The sequence below is a fragment of the Schistocerca americana genome, chromosome X, assembly GCF_021461395.2.
Source record: "Schistocerca americana isolate TAMUIC-IGC-003095 chromosome X, iqSchAmer2.1, whole genome shotgun sequence".
In the NCBI taxonomy this organism is placed as follows: Eukaryota; Metazoa; Arthropoda; class Insecta; order Orthoptera; family Acrididae; genus Schistocerca; species Schistocerca americana.
The window spans coordinates 209448574-209468259 of NC_060130.1; the positions used below are offsets into that span (position 1 = coordinate 209448574).

The 19686-nt window shown below is 43.8% G+C and overlaps 1 protein-coding gene across 1 annotated transcript in view; it reads left to right on the plus strand.

Annotated features, from left to right (window-relative positions):
- The window catches only part of LOC124555740 (cuticlin-5), a 316613-nt gene that overhangs the window by 243117 nt on the left and 53810 nt on the right, over positions 1–19686 (plus strand). The window contains exon 4 of the mRNA XM_047129764.1: positions 982–1138. Coding sequence (XP_046985720.1) covers positions 982–1138 — 157 coding nt within the window. The remainder of the gene's footprint in view (positions 1–981; positions 1139–19686) is intronic.

Below are 19686 nucleotides of genomic sequence, written 5' to 3' on the forward strand. Positions count from 1 at the left end.
AGAAAGAAGGATCCTTTATTGTATGATTATATGATAGCGGAACAAACACTGGTAGCAGTTACTTCTGTAAAATATCTGGGAGTATGCGTGCGAAACGATTTGAAGTGGAATGATCATATAAAATTAATTGTTGGTAAGGCGGGTACCAGGTTGAGATTCATTGGGAGAGTGCTTAGAAAATGTAGTCCATCAACAAAGGAGGTGGCTTACAAAACACTCGTTCGACCTATACTTGAGTATTGCTCATCAGTGTGGGATCCGTACCAGATCGGTCTGACGGAGGAGATAGAGAAGATCCAAAGAAGAGCGGCGCGTTTCGTCACAGGGTTATTTGGTAACCGTGATAGCGTTACGGAGATGGTTAATAAACTCAAGTGGCAGACTCTGCAAGAGAGGCGCTCTGCATCGCGGTGTGGCTTGCTGTCCAGGTTTCGAGAGGGTGCGTTTCTGGATGAGGTATCGAATATATTGCTTCCCCCTACTTATACCTCCCGAGGAGATCACGAATGTAAAATTAGAGAGATTAGAGCGCGCACGGAGGCTTTCAGACAGTCGTTCTTCCCCCGAACCATACGCGACTGGAACAGGAAAGGGAGGTAATGACAGTGGCACGTAAAGTGCCCTCCGCCACACACCGTTGGGTGGCTTGCGGAGTATAAATGTAGATGTAGATGTAGAAGTCTCCGTGACTTGCATTCCTTCAACCTCAACCGAAATTGAGAAGAGAATAAAAAATTTCAGGGCTTTACTTTCCAGCATAGAATATTTTGATTTACATTACCTGGCTGACAACTCGCCATCAACAGTGTGGTAATACAGTCCAAGCTATTGACGGAAATTCGGATGAACAGGAATAGCAGCCTACGACCCACTTCCCCACTTCTAGCCAGTGCAGGAGACGAAAATCTGTTGCGGCATTTACATATCAGCATTGTTTTCCCGATGGGCTGTAAGAACTGTACGGCCGGCGCGGTGTTGCAGGTGGTGTTCGTGGGCGACGGCAGCCACGTGTCGGGCCCGCACGTGCGGTCGCGGCCGCTGAGGCCCGTCGCCGCCGACGACCTGGACTGGCGGCTGCACGACGACGTCTGGGACCGCGAGTACCGCCGCCACCACCACAACGCCACCAGGGTGCACCGTGCGTATCCTCACTTTTCAACCTATTGTATTGTATGTTAACCGGGGACCTAGAAACGACGGAGAGGCTCCGTCCCCGCCGCAGCCGCAGTGGTCCACAACCCCACGACGACTACCGCAGTCCACTTCACCCCTCCGCCTCCCCAGGGTTATTGTGCGGTTCGGCCCCCGGTGGACCCCCCTAGGGAACATCTCACGCCAGACTAGTGAAACCTCTATGTTTGCGTGGTAGAGTAACGGTGGTGTACGCGTACGTGGAGAACTTGTTTGCGCAGCAATCGCCGACATAGTGTAGCTGAGGTGGAATAAGGGGAACCAGCCCGCATTCGCCGAGGCAGATGGAAAACCGCCTAAAAAAAATCCACAGACTGGCCGGTTCACTGGACCACGACACAAGTCCGCCAGGGATTCGTGCCGGTGACCAGGCGCTCCTTCCCACTCCGGAAAGCCGTGCGTTAGACCGCTCGGCTAACCGGGCGAGCTTTTCAACCTATTACAACTATCTTGAAAATTTTTCCCACACAGGGAGGAACAACACATTGCTGGCTATTAAAACTGCAACACCAGGAAGGACAGCAGAAAACAAAATATGTTGTACGTATACAGTGTAGCGGGCAGAAGACACGATTAAATTCGTAGGTGATTTGGGGATGTACTGGGTGCGAAATGTAGAACACAAAGGTGCCACCTCTGGCAACAACAACGGCTCAAACTACTAATAGTGTTGCGTATGAACAAGACTCGAACTGTTCGAGTAGTTGACGTCACAGCTCGAGAAATCTCGGGCTTTGCTCGAGCTTTCGATCGCCGCACGATCTAGCGATTTCTGTTGGTACTATTTTCATGACGTGTTGTAGCACTATTAATACACAGGGCGATTATTAGTAACATTAAAAACCTCCGAAGCGTAGATGACGCTGAGACAAGTAATCTAATATAAGACATATAGCCGGCCGGTGTGGCCGTGCGGTTCTAGGCGCTTCAGTCTGGAACCGCGTGACCGCTACGGTCGCAGGTTCGAATCCTGCCTCGGGCATGGATGTGTGTGATCTCCTTAGGTTACTTAGGTTTAAGTAGTTCTAAGTTCTAGGGGACTGATGACCACAGATTTTTAAGTCCCTTAGTGCTCAGAGTCATTTGAACCATAAGACATATAGGGTCGCATATGTCGAGAAATACCCCAAAAGAGAATGACAAATGTTGAACATGTGATGTCACCTGATGACGTACCTCACCAAACATGCAGCGGTTGAGCCTATTGGTCTATCGCACCTGTCCGTACCAGGTCGAGTTGACAGAGGAGATAGAGAAGATCCAAAGAAGAGCGGCGCGTTTCGTCACAGGGTTATTTGGTAAGCGTGATAGCGTTACGGAGATGTTTAGCAAACTCAAGTGGCAGACTCTGCAAGAGAGGCGCTCTGCATTGCGGTGTGGCTTGCTGTCCAGGTTTCGAGAGGGTGCGTTTCTGGATGAGGTATCGAATATATTGCTTCCCCCTACTTATACCTCCCGAGGAGATCACGAATGTAAAATTAGAGAGATTCGAGCGCGCACGGAGGCTTTCAGACAGTCGTTCTTCCCGCGAACAATACGCGACTGGAACAGGAAAGGGAGGTAATGACAGTGGCACGTAAAGTGCCCTCCGCCCCACACTGTTGGGTGGCTTGCGGAGTATAAATGTAGATGTAGATGTAGATTCAGATAATTCCCAATCCAAGTCATGTATTCATGTCGGTGTGGCTCTGGGCTCACATGCGCGACCTTAGCGTGTGGGGATCAGGGTTCGCATTTTGCTTTTGGCAGGCAATATTGTTTCATTACGTTAGACATTCTGTGTTCCCGGCGAAATAAGATTTATGATTTTATTTATCGGTCTCGCGGTCTGCTCTGGTTTATTGCAAAGTACACTACCGTATAACAAAAACCTGCCGTATTGCGTCACAATTAACGAGTATAAGCTTCCGAACTGCTTCGTCACTAGGAAATGACCTACGTTTTCAACACTTCTGGAGGGTGGTTATCTATAGCCGTCAAGTAAAGTATAAAATTCATATTTGTCCATTTTAAACCGAAATATCGACCGGTTTCAGTCATGGACCATCTTCACGGGTAAGGGCTAAAATGGTTTAAGCCACAACATTACATTCGTCATTACTTAAATAATGCGTAGAGCATGTCATGAATATCAATATACGACACAGAACTTTTGGAAGCAAACGTATTAATACCAAGTGTACAAAGAGCAGTGTTGTTTTCGCGATCGCAGTTATGGTGACTTAAGTATGATATGTTTCACTTATTAAGCATTCAGTTCCTAATTAATTTTCTTCTTTGTTTCCTTTGATTTTTATCTGCTTGTTTTAAAGATGATAAGAAACTAGTAGTTCTTTTACACGTTATTCAGTTATGTAAACAGGGATCGAAATTCTCATTTGGAACTTAACTGGTAAATTATTATAGTTTCTAATAACCAAATAAGATGATAAGAAACTAGTAGTTCTTTTACACGTTATTCAGTTATGTAAACAGGGATCGAAATTCTCATTTGGAACTTAACTGGTAAATTATTATAGTTTCTAATAACAAAATAAAACATTTTATTGGATTCAGGATCGAATAATATTTTTGTAGCACAATACTTTCGTATATGACTGTTAGCTTTACGTAAAAAATCACCATAAATGTTTATAAACGGCATTCATAAATCCTGTATGAGAAATCTTATTGTAAATTATCTCATGTAGGTCCACTATACTGATCTGAATGACTTATACTGAATAAAACAGGTGAACAAATAGAACTGGATAGGAAAGAAAGGAAAAAAAAACATTTAGAAAAGTTTTTAATGAGCCAATGCGTTGGATACTTTCGCTCATTCACATAGTTACCAGTACATTCATAGCCTCGGTTTTGAATCTGGTGTTCTCCCCCCTCCCCCCTTACTTCCTCCTCCATCCATTTTCCGTACATCCAGGTATTGGGTACATTATGACAATTCAGACCATTGTTGCAATTTACAGTACTGAGCTTCAATGTTCTCCTTCGTATAATATGTATCCATTCCTGTGGTCCATTAAGTCGGTTGGTTGTCGTAATTTGCTACCTAATACTAGGCTTGTCACAGGAAAGAATTACCATTTTTTCTGAACCTAGGTAACTAACGTGTATTTTGGGTTCATGGTCAATGTCATACATAATTTTGGCTTTGCAAAATTTGACGTCCTTAGTTTTTATATCCACGAAGCTATGTTTTAAATGTGAAGCACTATTTTAAAATTCTGTTAGAAATATGCTGTTGCATTAATATTTTAATGTTTTATTGTTGATTTCTGCTTTACACAAATGTTTGAGAGATAAAATGATGGAATTTTACATTGTGAAAAAATCTTACACTTTATGACTGATAATGGGTCGAACTAGTGTCCTATATGCGGTCTCCTTTACGGATGAAACACACTTTCCTAAAATTCTCCCAATAAACTGAAGACGACTATTCGCCTTCCTTACTACAATCCTTACATGCTCATTCCGTTTTACGTTACTTCGCAACGTTACATCTAGATATTTAATCGAAGTGACTGTATCAAGCAGCATACGGCTGTACTGTATTCGAAAGTTATGTGTTTGTTTTTCCTACTCATCTGGATTAACTTACTTTTTCCTATATTTAGAGCTAGCTGCCATTCATCACACCAACTAGACATTTTGTCTAAGTCATCTTCTGTTCTCCCACAGTCACTCAACACCTTCTCTTACACGACAGCATCATCAGCAAACAGCCGCAGATTGCTGCTTACCCTGTGCGTCGGATTATTTGTATACAGGGTGGTCCATTGATCGTCACAGGGCCAAATATCTCACGAAATAAGCGTCAAACGAAAAAACTACAAAGAACGAAGCTTGTCTAGCTTGAAGGGGGAAACCAGATGGCGCTATGGTTGGCCCGCTAGATGGCGCTGCCATAGGTCAAACGGATATCAAGTGAGTTTTTTTTTTAATAGGAGCCCCCATTTTTATTACATATTCGTGTAGCACATAAAGAAATATGAATGTTTTAGATGGACCACTTTTTTCGCTTTGTGATAGATGGCGCTGTAATAGTCACAAACATTTGGCTCACAATTTTAGACGAACAGTTGGTAAGAGGTAGGTTTTTTTAAATTAAAATACAGAACGTAGGTACGTTAGAACATTTTATTTCGGTTGTTCCATGTGATACATGAACCTTTGTGAACTTATCATTTCTGAAAACGCATGCTGTTACAGCGTGATTACCTGTAAATACCACATTAATGCAATAAATGCTCAAAATGATGTCCGTCAACCTCAATGCATTTGGTAATACGTGTAACGACATTCCTCTCAACAGCAAGTAGTTTGCCTTCCGTAATGTTCGCACATGCATGCTGACGCATGTTGTCAACCGAGCGAGGTGGCGCAGTGGTTAGCACACTGGACTCGCATTCGGGAGGACGGCGGTTCAATCCCGCTTCCGGCCATCCTGATTTAGGTTTTCCGTGATTTCCCTAAATCGCTCCAGGCAAATGCCGGGATGGTTCCTTTGAAAGGGCACGGCCGACTTCCTTCCCCGTCCTTCCTTAATCCGATGAGACCGATGACCTCGCTGTTTGGTCTCTTCCCCCAAACAATCCAATCCAATCCATGTTGTCAGGCGTTGTCGGGAGCTCACGATAGCAAATATCCTTCAACTTTCCCCACAGAAAGAAATCCAGGGACGTCAGATCCGGCGAACGTGCGGGCCATGGTATGGTTCTTCGACGACCGAGCCACCTATCATGAAATATGCTATTCAATACCGCTTCAGCCGCACGCGAGCTATGTGCCGGACATCCATCATATTGGAAGTACATCGCCATTCTGTCATGCAGTGAACCGTCTTGTAGTAACATCGGTAGAACATTACGTAGGAAATCAGCATACATTGCACCATTTAGATTGCCATCGATAAAATGGGGGCCAATTATCCTTCCTCCTATAATGCCGCACCATACATTAACCCGCAAAGGTCGCTGATGTTCCAATTGTCGCAGCCATCGTGGATTTTCCGTTTCCCAATAGTGCATATTATGCCGGTTTACGTTACCGCTGTTGGTGAATGACGCTTCGTCGCTAAATACAACGCGTGCAAAAAATCTGTCATCTTCCCGTAATTTCTCTTGTGCCCAGTGGCAGAACTGTACACGACGTTTCAAGTCGTCGCCATGCAATTCCTGGTGCATAGAAATATGGTACGGGTGCAATCGATGTCGATGTAGCATTCTCAACACCGACGTTTTTGAGATTCCCGATTCTCGCGCAATTTGTCTGCTACTGATGTGCAGATTAGGCGCGACAGCAGCTAAAACACCTACTTGGGCATCATCATTTGTTGCAGGTCGTGGTTGACGTTTCACATGTGGCTGAACACTTCCTGTTTCCTTAAATAACGTGACTATCCGGCGAACGGTCCGGACACTTGGATGATGTCGTCCAGGATACCGAGCAGCATACATAGCACACGCCCGTAGGGCATTTTGATCACAGTAGCCATACAGCAACACGATATCGACCTTTTCCGCAATTGGTAAACGGTCCTTTTTAACACGGGTAATGTATCACGAAGCAAATACCGTCCACTTTGGCGGAATGTTACGTGATACCACATACTTATACGTTTGTGAATCTTACAGCACCATTTATTTAAAAAAGCGGATAAAGTGTCACTAGAAGCCTTCCTAAGAGACAATCTCCATTCCTTCGGAACTGACTATGCAAATGTAGACGAGATGTGGCTCAAATTCAAAGATATAGTAGCAACAGCAATTGAGAGATTCATACCTCATAAATTGGTAAGAGATGGAACTGATCCCCCATGGTACACAAAACAGGTCCGAACGCTGTTGCAGAGGCAACGGAAAAAGCATGCGAAGTTCAGAAGAACGCAAAATCCCGAAAACTGGCTAAAATTTACAGACGCGCGAAATTTGGCACGGACTTTAATGCGAGATGCCTGTAATAGGTTCCACAACGAAACATTGTCTCGAAATTTGGTAGAAAATCCGAAGAAATTCTGGTCGTATGTAAAGTACACAAGCGGCAAGACGTAGTCAATACCTTCGCTGCACAGTGCCGATGGTACCGTTACCTACGACTGTGCCGCTAAAGCGGAGTTATTGAACGCAGTTTTCCGAAATTCCTTCACCAGGGAAGACGAATGGAATATTCCAGAATTTGAAACACGAACAGCTGCTAGCACGAGTTTCTTTGAACTAGATACCTCAGGGGTTGCTAAGCAGCTCAAATCGCCTGATACGGGCAAATCTTCAGGTCCAGATTGTACACCGATTAGGTTCCTTTCAGATTACGCTGATACAATAGCTCCCTACTTAGCAATCATATACAGGGCTATTACAAATGATTGAAGCGATTTCATAAATTCACTGTAGCTCCATTCATTGACATATGGTCACGACACACTACAGATACGTAGAAAAACTCGTTTTGTTCGGCTGAAGCCGCACTTCAGGTTTCTGCCGCCAGAGCGCTCGAGAGCGCAGTGAGACAAAATGGCGACAGGAGCCGAGAAAGGGTATGTCGTGCTTGAAATGCACTCACATCCGTCAGTCATAACAGTGCAACGACACTTCAGGACGAAGTTCAACAAAGATCCACCAACTGCTAACTCCATTCGGCGATGGTATGCGCAGTGTAAAGCTTCTGGATGCCTCTGTAAGGGGGAAATCAACGGGTCGGCCTGCAGTGAGCGAAGAAACGGTTGAACGCGTGCGGGCAAGTTTCACGCGTAGCCCGCGGAAGTCGACGAATAAAGCAAGCAGGGAGCTAAACGTACCACAGCCGACGGTTTGGAAAATCTTACGGAAAAGGCTAAAGCAGAAGCCTTACCGTTTACAATTGCTACAAGCCCTGACACCTGATGACAAAGTCAAACGCTTTGAATTTTCGGCGCGGTTGCAACAGCTCATGGAAGAGGATGCGTTCAGTGCGAAACTTGTTTTCAGTGATGAAGCAACATTTTTTCTTAATGATGAAGTGAACAGACACAATGTGCGAATCTGAGCGGTAGAGTATCCTCACGCATTCGTGCAGCAAATTCGCAATTCACCAAAAGTTAACGTGTTTTGTGCAATCTCACGGTTTAAAGTTTACGGCCCCTTTTTCTTCTGCGAAAAAAACGTTACAGGACACGTGTATCTGGACATGCTGGAAAATTGGCTCATGCCACAACTGGAGACCGACAGCGCCGACTTCATCTTTCAACAGGATGGTGCTCCACCGCACTTCCATCATGACGTTCGGCATTTCTTAAACAGGAGATTGGAAAACCGATGGATCGATCGTGGTGGAGATCACGATCAGCAATTCATATCATGGCCTCCATGCTCTCCCGACTTAACCCCATGCGATTTCTTTCTGTGGGGTTATGTGAAAGATTCAGTGTTTAAACCTCCTCTACCAAGAAACGTGCCAGAACTGCGAACTCGCATCAACGATGGTTTCGAACTCATTGATGGGGACATGCTGCGCCGAGTGTGGGAGGAACTTGGTTATCGGCTTGATGTCTGCCGATTCACTAAAGGGGCACATATCGAACATTTGTGAATGCCTAAAAAAACTTTTTGAGTTTTTGTATGTGTGTGCAAAGCATTGTGAAAATATCTCAAATAATAAAGTTATTGTAGAGCTGTGAAATCGCTTCAATCATTTGTAATAACCCTGTACAACCGTTCACTCACCGATAGATCTGTACCTACAGATTGGAAAATTGCGCAGGTCGCACCCGTGTTTAAGAATGGTAGTAGGAGTAATCCATTGAACTACAGACCTATATCATTGACGTCGGTTTGCAGTAGGGTTTTGGAGCATATACTGTATTCAAACATTATGAATCACCTCGAAGGGAACGATCTATTGATACGTAATCAGCATGGTTTCAGAAAACATTGTTCTTGTGCAACGCAGCTAGCTCTTTATTCGCACGAAGTAATGGCCCTATCGAAAGGGGATCTCAAGTTGATTCCGTATTTCTAGATTTCCGGAAAGCTTTTGACACCGTTCCTCACAAGCGACTTCTAGTCAAGCTGCGGGCCTATGGGGTATCGTCTCAGTTGTGCAACTGGATTCGTGATTCCCTGTCAAGAAGGTCGCAGTTCATAGTAATAGACGGTAAATCATCGAGTAAAACTGAAGTGATATCAGGTGTTCCCCAGGGAAGCGTCCTGGGACCTCTGGTGTTCCTGATCTATATAAATGACCTGGGTGACAATCTGAGCAGTTCTCTTAGGTTGTACTCAGATGATGCTGTAATTTACCGTCTAGTAAGGTAATCCGAAGACCAGTATCAGTTGCAAAGCGATTTAGAAAAGATTGCTGTATGGTGTGGCAGGTGGCAGTTGACGCTAAATAACGAAAAGTGTGAGGTGATCCACATGAGTTCCAAAAGAAATCCGTTGGAATTCGATTACTCGATAAACAGTACAATTCTCAAGCCTGTCAATTCAACTAAGTACCAACTTCAGTTGGAAAGACCACATACATAATATTGTGGGGAAGGCGAGCCAAAGGTTGCGTTTCATTGGCAGGACACTTAGAAGATGCAACAAATCCACTAAAGAGACAGCTTACACTATACTCGTTCGTCCTCTGTTAGAATATTGCTGCACGGTGTGGGATCCTTACCAAGTGGGATACACGGAGGACATCGAAAGGGTGCAAAAAAGGGCAGCTCGCTTTGTATTATCACGTAATAGGGGAGAGAGTGTGGCAGATATGGTACGCTAGTTGGGATGGAAGTCATTAAAGCAAAGACGTTTTTCGTCGCGGCGAGATCTATTTACGTAATTTCAGTCACCAACTTTCTCTTCCGAATGCGAAAATATTTTGTTGAGCCCAACCTACATAGGTAGGAATGATCATCAAATTAAATAAGAGAAATCAGAGCTCGAATAGAAAGGTTTAGGTATTCGTTTTTCACGCGCGCTGATCGGGAGTGGAATGGTAGAGAGATAGTATGATTGTGGTTCGATGAACCCTCTGCCAAGCACTTAAATGTGAATTGCAGAGTAATCATGTAGATGTAGATGTAGATGTAGATCTATCACAAAGCGAAAAAAGTGGTCCAAGTAAAACATTCATATTTCTTTACGTACTACACGAATATGTAATAAAAATGGGGGTACCTATTTTTAAAAAACGCAGTTGATATCCGTTTGACCTATGGCAGCGCCACCTAGCGGGCCAACCATAGCGCCATCTGGTTTCCCCCTTCAAGCTAGACAAGTTTCGTTCTTTGTAGTTTTTTCGTTGGATGCTTATTTCGTGAGATATTTGGCCGGGTCACTATCAATGGACCACCCTGCACATAGAAAATAACAGCGGTCCTGTCACACTCCACTGGGACACTCCTGATGATATCCTTCTCTCTAATTAACACTCGCCGTCGAGGACAACATACTGGATTCTATTACTTAAGAGGACTACGAGCCACTCACATACGTGGGAACCTATTCCGTATGCTTCAACTTTCGTTAACAATCGGCAGTGTGGCACCGTAGCAAATGCTTTGCGAAAAATTAGGAATATGGAATACGCCTCTTGCCCTTCATCCATGGTTCGCAGGATCTCATGTGAGAAAAGGGGAATTGGAGTTCCGCACGAGAGATGCTTTCTAAAACCATGTTGATTTGTGGACAGAAACTTTTCCCTTTCAGGGAAATTTATTACATTCGAACTGTGAATATGTTCAAAGATCCTGCCGCTAACCAATGTTAAGGATATTGGTCTGTAATTTTGCGGGTCCGTTCTTTCACCCTTCTTATATACGTGAGTCACCTGCGCTTTTTCCCAGTCGCTTTGGAACTTAGCGCTCGGCGAGAGATTCGCGGTAAGTGCAAGACGGTACTGCTAGTCTGAACTCTAGATCGCTTTAAGCTTGTAAGTTGTTCACATGATCATGATGTCTCTTCTAGTTATGACTCCTAAGCTTTTAGAACACATCTACTTGACATGCAATCTACAAGACATCGTATGGTGCATTGTGGAGTGTAGTTTGTACCACTCACAAGTAGAGCGATGGAAAAAAATTGCGTGTGTATATACCTGTATACGAGCCCTAATTTCTCTTATCTTTGTGGTCCTTACGTGAAACGTGCATTGGCGGTAGTAGGGTGGATCTGTAGTTACCTACAAATGCCAATCTTCTAAATTTTCTCGTTAGTGTTTTCGCGAAAAGAAAGTCGTCTTTCCTACATGGATTCCAATTTGAGTTCACGAAGAAGCTCCGCGATACTCGCGTGTTGATCGAACCTACCGGCAACAAATCTTTCTGAGGTAGCATTACGTGATTTCCAGAAAGCGTTCTGCAGAGTTAGTCATCAGTGCCTAAGCAGTTTGTTACAGCATTTTCACATTCCCGCGAGCAACAAAATGTTTACAGCTACCAAACAGTTTTCAAAGTACAGGTTACAGACGGACGCCAGCAATCTTATAAACTGCAAAGTAAAATAAGGTTTATATCAGCGAGGTTATTATTATCAGTTAGTGTTAACGAAGTAAAAATAGAGAAAAGAAGCGTTTCCAGCTACCAGGAGAAGAACATTGGCATGTTCTTTTCCAAGAATTAGATGGGTATTTAATAAGTTCAAATGTGAGTGAAATCTTATGGGACTTAACTGCTAAGGTCATCAGTCCCTAAGCTTACACACTACTTAACCTAAATTATCCTAAGGACAAACACACACACCCACGCCCGAGGGAGGACTCGAACCTCCGCCAGGACCCTCCGCACAGTCCATGACTGCAGCGCCTTGACCGCTCGGCTAATCCCGCGCGGCATTTAATAAGTATTATTAGAGTTTCTTCAGCACTGCTCTGCCTCAGTACGTCTTTTACTGGTGGCCTTCTAACAAGCCACTGCTTCCGGCGATCGTAGGTGTGGGCAGTGTGTGGGCGTACAGGGTATCCCCCGGCTACTGTGGTCTCTTTGTATTCTGGAACATGTCTGTTGAGTCCAGAGAGTTACGTAGGCGATTAGGACCCCGTAGACAACTTCACAGCGTGGTATACTTTCGTAAGTCAGCTACGAAGGTAGGTCGTACGTGTGTGGTTCCTCTAAATTTTTTGTTTGCTTTCTAAAAAAAGTATATTTCTCTACCTTTCCATCCAGGGGCAGGAATTCCACGTTTATTGTATATGTGTAGAATTTCTTTTCCAACAGTTATTGGTAGTTAATGTAGATGGGTTGTCCGCAGTTTGCACTTAGTTTGTGTGGTAATTGTGCGGTTCGGTATTTGCGTATGCGTCTTTGGAATGTTGACAGAGAATCGATAAAATGATTATTAGAGTGAAAAGCTGCTATGGAGGCAGGTCAAGGTCAAATGGACCATTTGACTCACAGCCAACTGCGCCTCAGTGACATTCCTGTGTCCGTCCTGTGAGGCTCGTGCGTTGCTCGTAAAGCTTACTGTTTACGTCAGTCATAATATTCCTTGCTGACTGATTATTTTACCCTCATAGTGTTCAGAGTGATGGTAACCAATCGCCTGCCGCTGTGATCGAGCGGTTCTAGGCGCTTCAGTCCGGAACCGCGCTGCAGCTACGGTCGCATGTTCGAATCGTGCCTCGGGCAGGGATGTTTGTGATGTCCTTAGGTTAGTTAGGTTTAAGTAGTTTTAAGTCTAGGGGACTGATGACCTCAGATGTTAATTCCATAGTGCTTAGAGCCATTTGAACCGTTTTTGGTAACCAATCATGCTAGCCGCGCGATGAAAGGCGCCTTGTCACGGTTCGAGCGGCTCTCCCCGTGTGAGGTTTGAGTCCTCCCTTGGGCATGGGTGTGTGTGTTGACTTTAGCCTAAGTTAATTTAAGTTAGATTAAGTAGTGTGTAAGCCTAGGAACCGATGACTTCAGCAGTTTGGTCCCATACGAACTTATCACGAATTTCCAAAATTTCCAGTCACGCTAAATGCTGCACAAAAAAGGAAGAGGAATAGTGTTGCATGTGTATCAATACGAAGTATTGAATGCACGCCAGCACAAGGTGCGGGTCGTGCCGTTGCCAAATGCCAGGGGCAGAGAGCTGAAGCCTGTGGTTGTGGTATTGGTTGGAAGTCCATTCAGCGGATATCCGTCAAAATTAATGCGTCTATGCAAGCCTACGGCTCAGCTGTTTTCAAGTCACCAGGCGAGCAGACAACCGCAAAAAGAAGTGGGTAAGCTGGACTATTTTGCAGCGCATGATATTCAGCATGTATGCTAAAGGCGAATTTTCGACAGAAGAAAAATGGTTCAAATGGCTCTGAGCACTATGGGACTCAACTGCTGAGGTCATTAGTCCCCTAGAACTTAGAACTAGTTAAACCTAACTAACCTAAGGACATCACAAACATCCATGCCCGAGGCAGGATTCGAACCTGCGACCGTAGCGGTCTTGCGGTTCCAGACTGCAGCGCCTTTAACCGCACGGCCACTTCGGCCGGCGAAGAAAAATTAATTTCGCGCATGAAAGAAGCCTCAAATTTTAACGGAAGCAAATGGACCATGTTGAAGATACTGAACGACATGCTGTTCAGATATCGGAAAATGAACGTCAGGAGGAAATTACCAATGATATTAACCGATATTGTAGCTGCAAGGACTGTGTCTTTGAAAACAATGAAGGAGTTCGGACAAGTGGGCAAGTCTAGAATTTATTATGGAGATGAAACTTCCGTCAATCAAAAACAATCAAAGGGTTATGTGCTAGAAAATGAGCGATGAAAACGCTAGATTAGAAGTTCCAGTTGATAAGGGTAAAAGAATTAAAGTGTTTCATGTTGGACCGGCAGAAACTGGCTTTATTCCCCAGAGTAAGCTTATTTTTAAGGCATTAAGGGGTAAAAATTCTGAAGATTACCATTTTGAAACGACGTACAGTGTCTTCAAACTATGGGTGAAAGTATCCCTACGTGTTCAGTTATTATCGTGGATTGTGCAAGTAAAGGTATGTATAAAAAGGAGATAGGCCATTCCGGCCCAAGGCAAGCAAAAAATTCACAGACGCCGTCAGTTATGAATAATAGCCTCTGTAATTGCGTCGTGGCACAATGCATTAATACTGCTTGAAAAACGACAAAACGTTATTTATCATGGTTTTCCAAGAAGTGAATGGATAATTCGATGGAAAGGCGCGGACGAAGTGAATGTGACAACTGCAAGTATGTGTCCCGTACGTTTTTCTGCCTGAAGATTATGAATGAGATTTGAGAAACGAACTTCTATGATTACCTTCGATAAAGAAGCTACTACCCACAACAATCCCCAGCGTAAACATTCCCAATTAACAGGGGGAAGAAATTACAGAAGGTAGAGATGCAGGCGAAAATAAGACTCAAAATAATTATAACTAAAAAATTACGTTAAAATAAATTCATTCACATAAATTTAATGCTTTTTTGGGCATGCGGTACTGGATTACTCACGACAGCGAATGACTCGTTACATTGTGTAGGAAATCAATAAATCACATTGCTCAGGTTTATTAGCTTTTATTCCTGAATATTATAGCTTCATTTCTCGTGGAAATAGCCATTATTTTTTCGTATTCTCAAGATGTATTAACTTTTTCAGTGTAAGAATGGAGTAAAACTTCCGATTCAACTCTTATACTTGAACATTTCGCGTGATGCACTGGGACCTTAATAACAACTATGTTTGGTAATGTGGCTCTATAGTGTAGAGGATAAAATTCTTACTTTGTAGTGGATAAAATTCTTACATGACATGCTGAAGGTTGTGAGTTCGAAACCTGTGAACTGCACGAGGTTCTGCTTATCGAAATATACTGTTGTAGTGAATTATGTGACTGATATTTTATCGCTTTTGTCTATTATTTTTCTGATTAATAATGAAAAATTAATGTAGTTGTAGAGTACTTGGTAAATAATTCCAGAGACAATAAAAGTAGATTCATTCCTTAGAGAACTGCGAAGCAAGAAATTTGCAAAAATGAGTTTTGACGACTTTAGAAACTGTCACCGAAGAAAAAGAAAATTGACCAGACCACAGCTACAGATACTGTTCATGAGCTCAGTGAAACAGTGAATAAGAATTTAGAAATTAATGATCTGAGAGCCGAGACTGAAGTGTTAAAAAAACTAAATGCACGGAAAGCAGCAGCATTGAAAAAATACGATCTAGCGTTACTAAGTAAAACAAATGTTTTTCTCTGTGTTCTTTCGTTAAAGTGGATAAAAAGATCATCTGACGCGAAAGAAAAAAACAAATTACACAAAAGTGTTAGAAATGCTTGATCAAAATGTTTAACCGGTGTAGATAGGAAGCCTGTTGAACGAAAAGGGTAAAGTGGAATTCAGAGCCGGCCGAAGTGGCCGTGCGGTTAAAGGCGCTGCAGTCTGGAACCGCAAGACCGCTACGGTCGCAGGTTCGAATCCTGCCTCGGGCATGGATGTTTGTGATGTCCTTAGGTTAGTTAGGTTTAACTAGTTCTAAGTTGTAGGGGACTAATGACCTCAGCAGTTGAGTCCCATAGTGCTCAGAGCCATTTGAACCATTTTTTTGGAATTCAGAGGACGTTGCCCATGCATTGACTTGAAGAGCTCTATCGCAAGAGCATATGCTTATTTGCGAAAGCGAAAAATGACTTTGCCTTGTAGGGCAACACTTCAGTAACGGCAAAGGAAGTTAAATACAAACCGGGTATTCTCGAAGATATTCCATGTTTATTCAAGACAAAGTCGAACACTTTTACAACCCAAGAGAGACTAGCAGCTTTAACATTTATCGAAATGAATATTGATGGTCACATATGTTACGACTAGTCGGAAGACATAGTATCGATCCACATTCCAGTGTTCAAGTCTGCATGATCCGTGGATTGTGTAGGGAGTGGAAGCAACCAGTTCATGAATTCGGCACAATTATGACTAGTAGTTTGCTTCAGAGTATCATTAAGGTACTTGAGGAATCGTGAATATATGTAGCAACTGTGACATGTGATATGGGTGGAAAAATTATAGAAGTTTGGAAGGAACTGTGTGTCGATTACAGATAGTGGAATGATCACATAGGCTCAGTCGTGCGTAAAGCAGTTGATAACTTCGTTTTACTGGTAGAATTCTGAGGAAGGGCAGTTAGTCTGCAAAGGAAATTGCTTCCACATCACTCCTGCGACCAGTTCTAGAATATCTCTCAAGTGTGTGAGACCCGTACCAAATAGGACTAACAGGGGATATTGAACGTATACAGAGAAGGGCAGTGCGAATGGTCACAGGTTTATTTGATCCGTGGAACAGGGTCACAGAGATACTGAAGCAACTGAACTGGAAGACTCTTGAAGATAGACGTAAACTATCGCGAGAAAGTTTCAAGAACAGGCTTTAAATGATGACTCTAGGAATATATTACAACCCCCTACGTATAGCTCCCATAAGGATTGTGAGGACAAGATTAGAATAATTACTCCACGCACGGAGGCATTCAAACAACCATTGTTCCCGCGCTCCATACGTGCAAGTAACGGAAAGAAACACTAATAATGGTACAATGGGACGTACCCTCTGCCATGCACTTCGCGGTGGTTTGCAGAGTGTAGATGTAGATAAAACATATTTCGTAAATATAGAATATACAGTACAACTTCCGATCGAATTCTTCAGCGTCCCTAAGTTTCGTTACCAGTGAGCTCTGTGTAAATGTTTATGAATCGCCAGTACGGGAAATCCCAGAAGCTGTGAATATCGAAGTAAATTTATTGAACGATTTCATAACAGTGTTTGATGACTCTAATCTCAGATGTTCTTCTACATGCGGTGAAGTACACTGCAGGCTATATTGCAGGTAAGTGCCTATTGATATGTCATTAGGTTTTCCAGCAGCAAACAGGAAAGTTGGAGAGCGTAATGAAGCCTGGTATCAATTATATCTCGTGGTGGTCTGTGCTTTCCCATGCCAGCAAGTGTTGCTGTTTGAAGAATAATTTGGTGCCTTGTGTAGAAATGGAGTGTGCAACCAAAAAAAAGGGAAAATCTCGTAAAGTCTCTGCACTCCATACTGAAACAAAAGTTTCCTGAGGTTCATGACAGTTATTGTTCTTTACATCTACATCTACATCCATACTCTGCAAGCCACCTGGCGGTGTGTGGCGGAGGGTACCTTGAGTACTACTATCGGTTCTCCCTTCTATTCCAGTCTCGTATTGTTCGCGGAAAGAAAGATTGTCGGTATGCCTCTGTGTGGGCTCTAATCTCTCTGATTTTATTCTCATGGCGTCTTCGCGAGATATACGTAGGAGGGAGCAATATACTGCTTGATTCCTCGGTGAAGGTATATTCTCGAAACTTCAACAAAAACCCGTACCGAGCTACTGAGCGTCTCTCTTGCAGTCTTCCACTGGAGTTTATCTATCATCTCCGTAACGCTTTCGAGATTACTATGTGATCCTGTAACGAAGCGCGCTGCCCGATGGAGCTTCTCTATCTCTTCTATCAACCCTATCTGGTACGGATCCCACACCGGTAAGCAGTATTCAAGCAGTCGACGAACAAGTGTACTGTAACCTACTTCCTTTGTTTTCGGACTGCATTTCCTTAGAATTCTTCCAATGAAACTCAGTCTGGCATCTGCTTTACCGACGACTAATTTTATATGGTCATTCCATTTTAAATCACTCCTGATGCCTACTCCCAGATAATTTATGCAATTAACTGCTTCCAGTTGCTGACCTGCTATATTGTAGCTAAATGATAAAGGATCTTTATTTCTATGTATTCGCAGCACATTACACTTGTCTACATTGAGTACATTGAGATTCAATTGCCATTCCCTGCACCACGCGTCAATTCGTTGCAGATCCTCCTGCATTTTTAGGTAAGAACAAGAATATTTGGCCACGTGGGGTAGCCGTGTAGTCTAGGGCGCCTTGAAAAGGTTCGCGCAGCTCCCCTGTAGGAGGTTCGAGTCCTCCCTCGGCCATTGGTGTGTGTGCTGTCCTTAGCGTAAGTTAGTTTAAGTTAGATTAAACAAGAATATTTGTAAGTATCAAGTGTCTGAATAAATAAGCAGAATTGTAAACCATGAAGAGATGTGCCACAAGGAGGAGGCATATATTGTCTGCATTTTCATTTGGTAAATGACAATAGAAATCTGAAACAAGAACACCTGCTTCTCCATCAAAAGTTTGTTATTTTTCAGCTTAATTATCATTTATTTAGTCCAAATGTGTAGTACATCTGCCATGCCACTTTTTTGTTTATTTGTCCAACTGTGTATTGAACCAAACCGAAAGTATAATGAACGACTAATACGCCACAGCATCTGTGGTGCGGCGCATTTGCCTTGTAATTACACTGCTGTGCTGCGCTACGCAGCCTCACCGTGACGTCAGGGGCCTCCAGCCAATAGCGAGCGTTGGTGCCGGAACCGCCTCCCCCCTTGCGCCACCCGCCAGAATGCTAGTAAGCAAAGCTCTAGCTGCTGATTCTAAAAAGGCAGACGTTACTGCCTGGTTATCATCTAACGGAACACCTTACAGTTCGTCACATACCAGAGCAGATTTCTTGGTTATGTCAATGCCCACAGCTTACATACAGAATAAGACGAAATTGCAAAGTAACGTGGACCCTTCTCGCTAAAGCATTTATTGCGGAAAAGCACAACACATTTAAGATCGCAGGTTCAAAATGTGTGTGAAATCTTATGGGACTTAACTGCTAAGGTCATCAGTCCCTAAGCTTACACACTACTTAACCTAAATTATCCTAAGGACAAACACACACACCCATGCCCGAGGGAGGACTCGAACCTCCGCCGGGACCAGCCGCACTGTGCATGACTGCAGCGCCTTAGAGGAGGCGTAGTACTGTGTCGGTAAATACTGTGCGAAGTACAAGAAATTTGACGAATATTTGATCAAATTTATTTGTCAATGAAATATGATGGTGCAATACCGGCCATACTGGCGCCCGGTCTATGGCGGGGCCTTCATTACACACCATTTTCTTACCGTCCTTATTTATGCCAGTGTTCCTCTCCCCGTCGGTCCCGGTCGGTAGCATCGTGCACGCGTTTGCACCCATCGCGGTGTTCATTGTGGAACTCAGTTGAGCTCGCCACGAACGTGCCGGCCGCGGGCAAAGGATTTCTACGTCCTTTTCCTGCGTACCGTCGCCTCTGACGTCTAGAACTCAAGTACTTCTTGTTGCGCTGGACTGTGATTTAGCGGCACGTCCATCACAGTTTCTTTCCGATGCATATCAGGTCGACTCGGTATTATGCGACCTTTGGAAAGTATCCGACTAAGTAATGTCGATGAATGTAAATGTCGTGTGACTAGGGCTCCCGTCGGGTAGACCGTTCTCCGAGTGCAAGTCCTTCATTTGACGCCACTTCGGCGACTTCATTTGACTTGCGCGTCGATGGGGATGAAATGATTATGATTAGGACAACACAACACCCAGTCCCTGAGCGGAGAAAATCTCCAACCCAGCCGGGAATCGAACCCGGGCCCTTAGGATTGACGTTCTGTCGCGCTGACC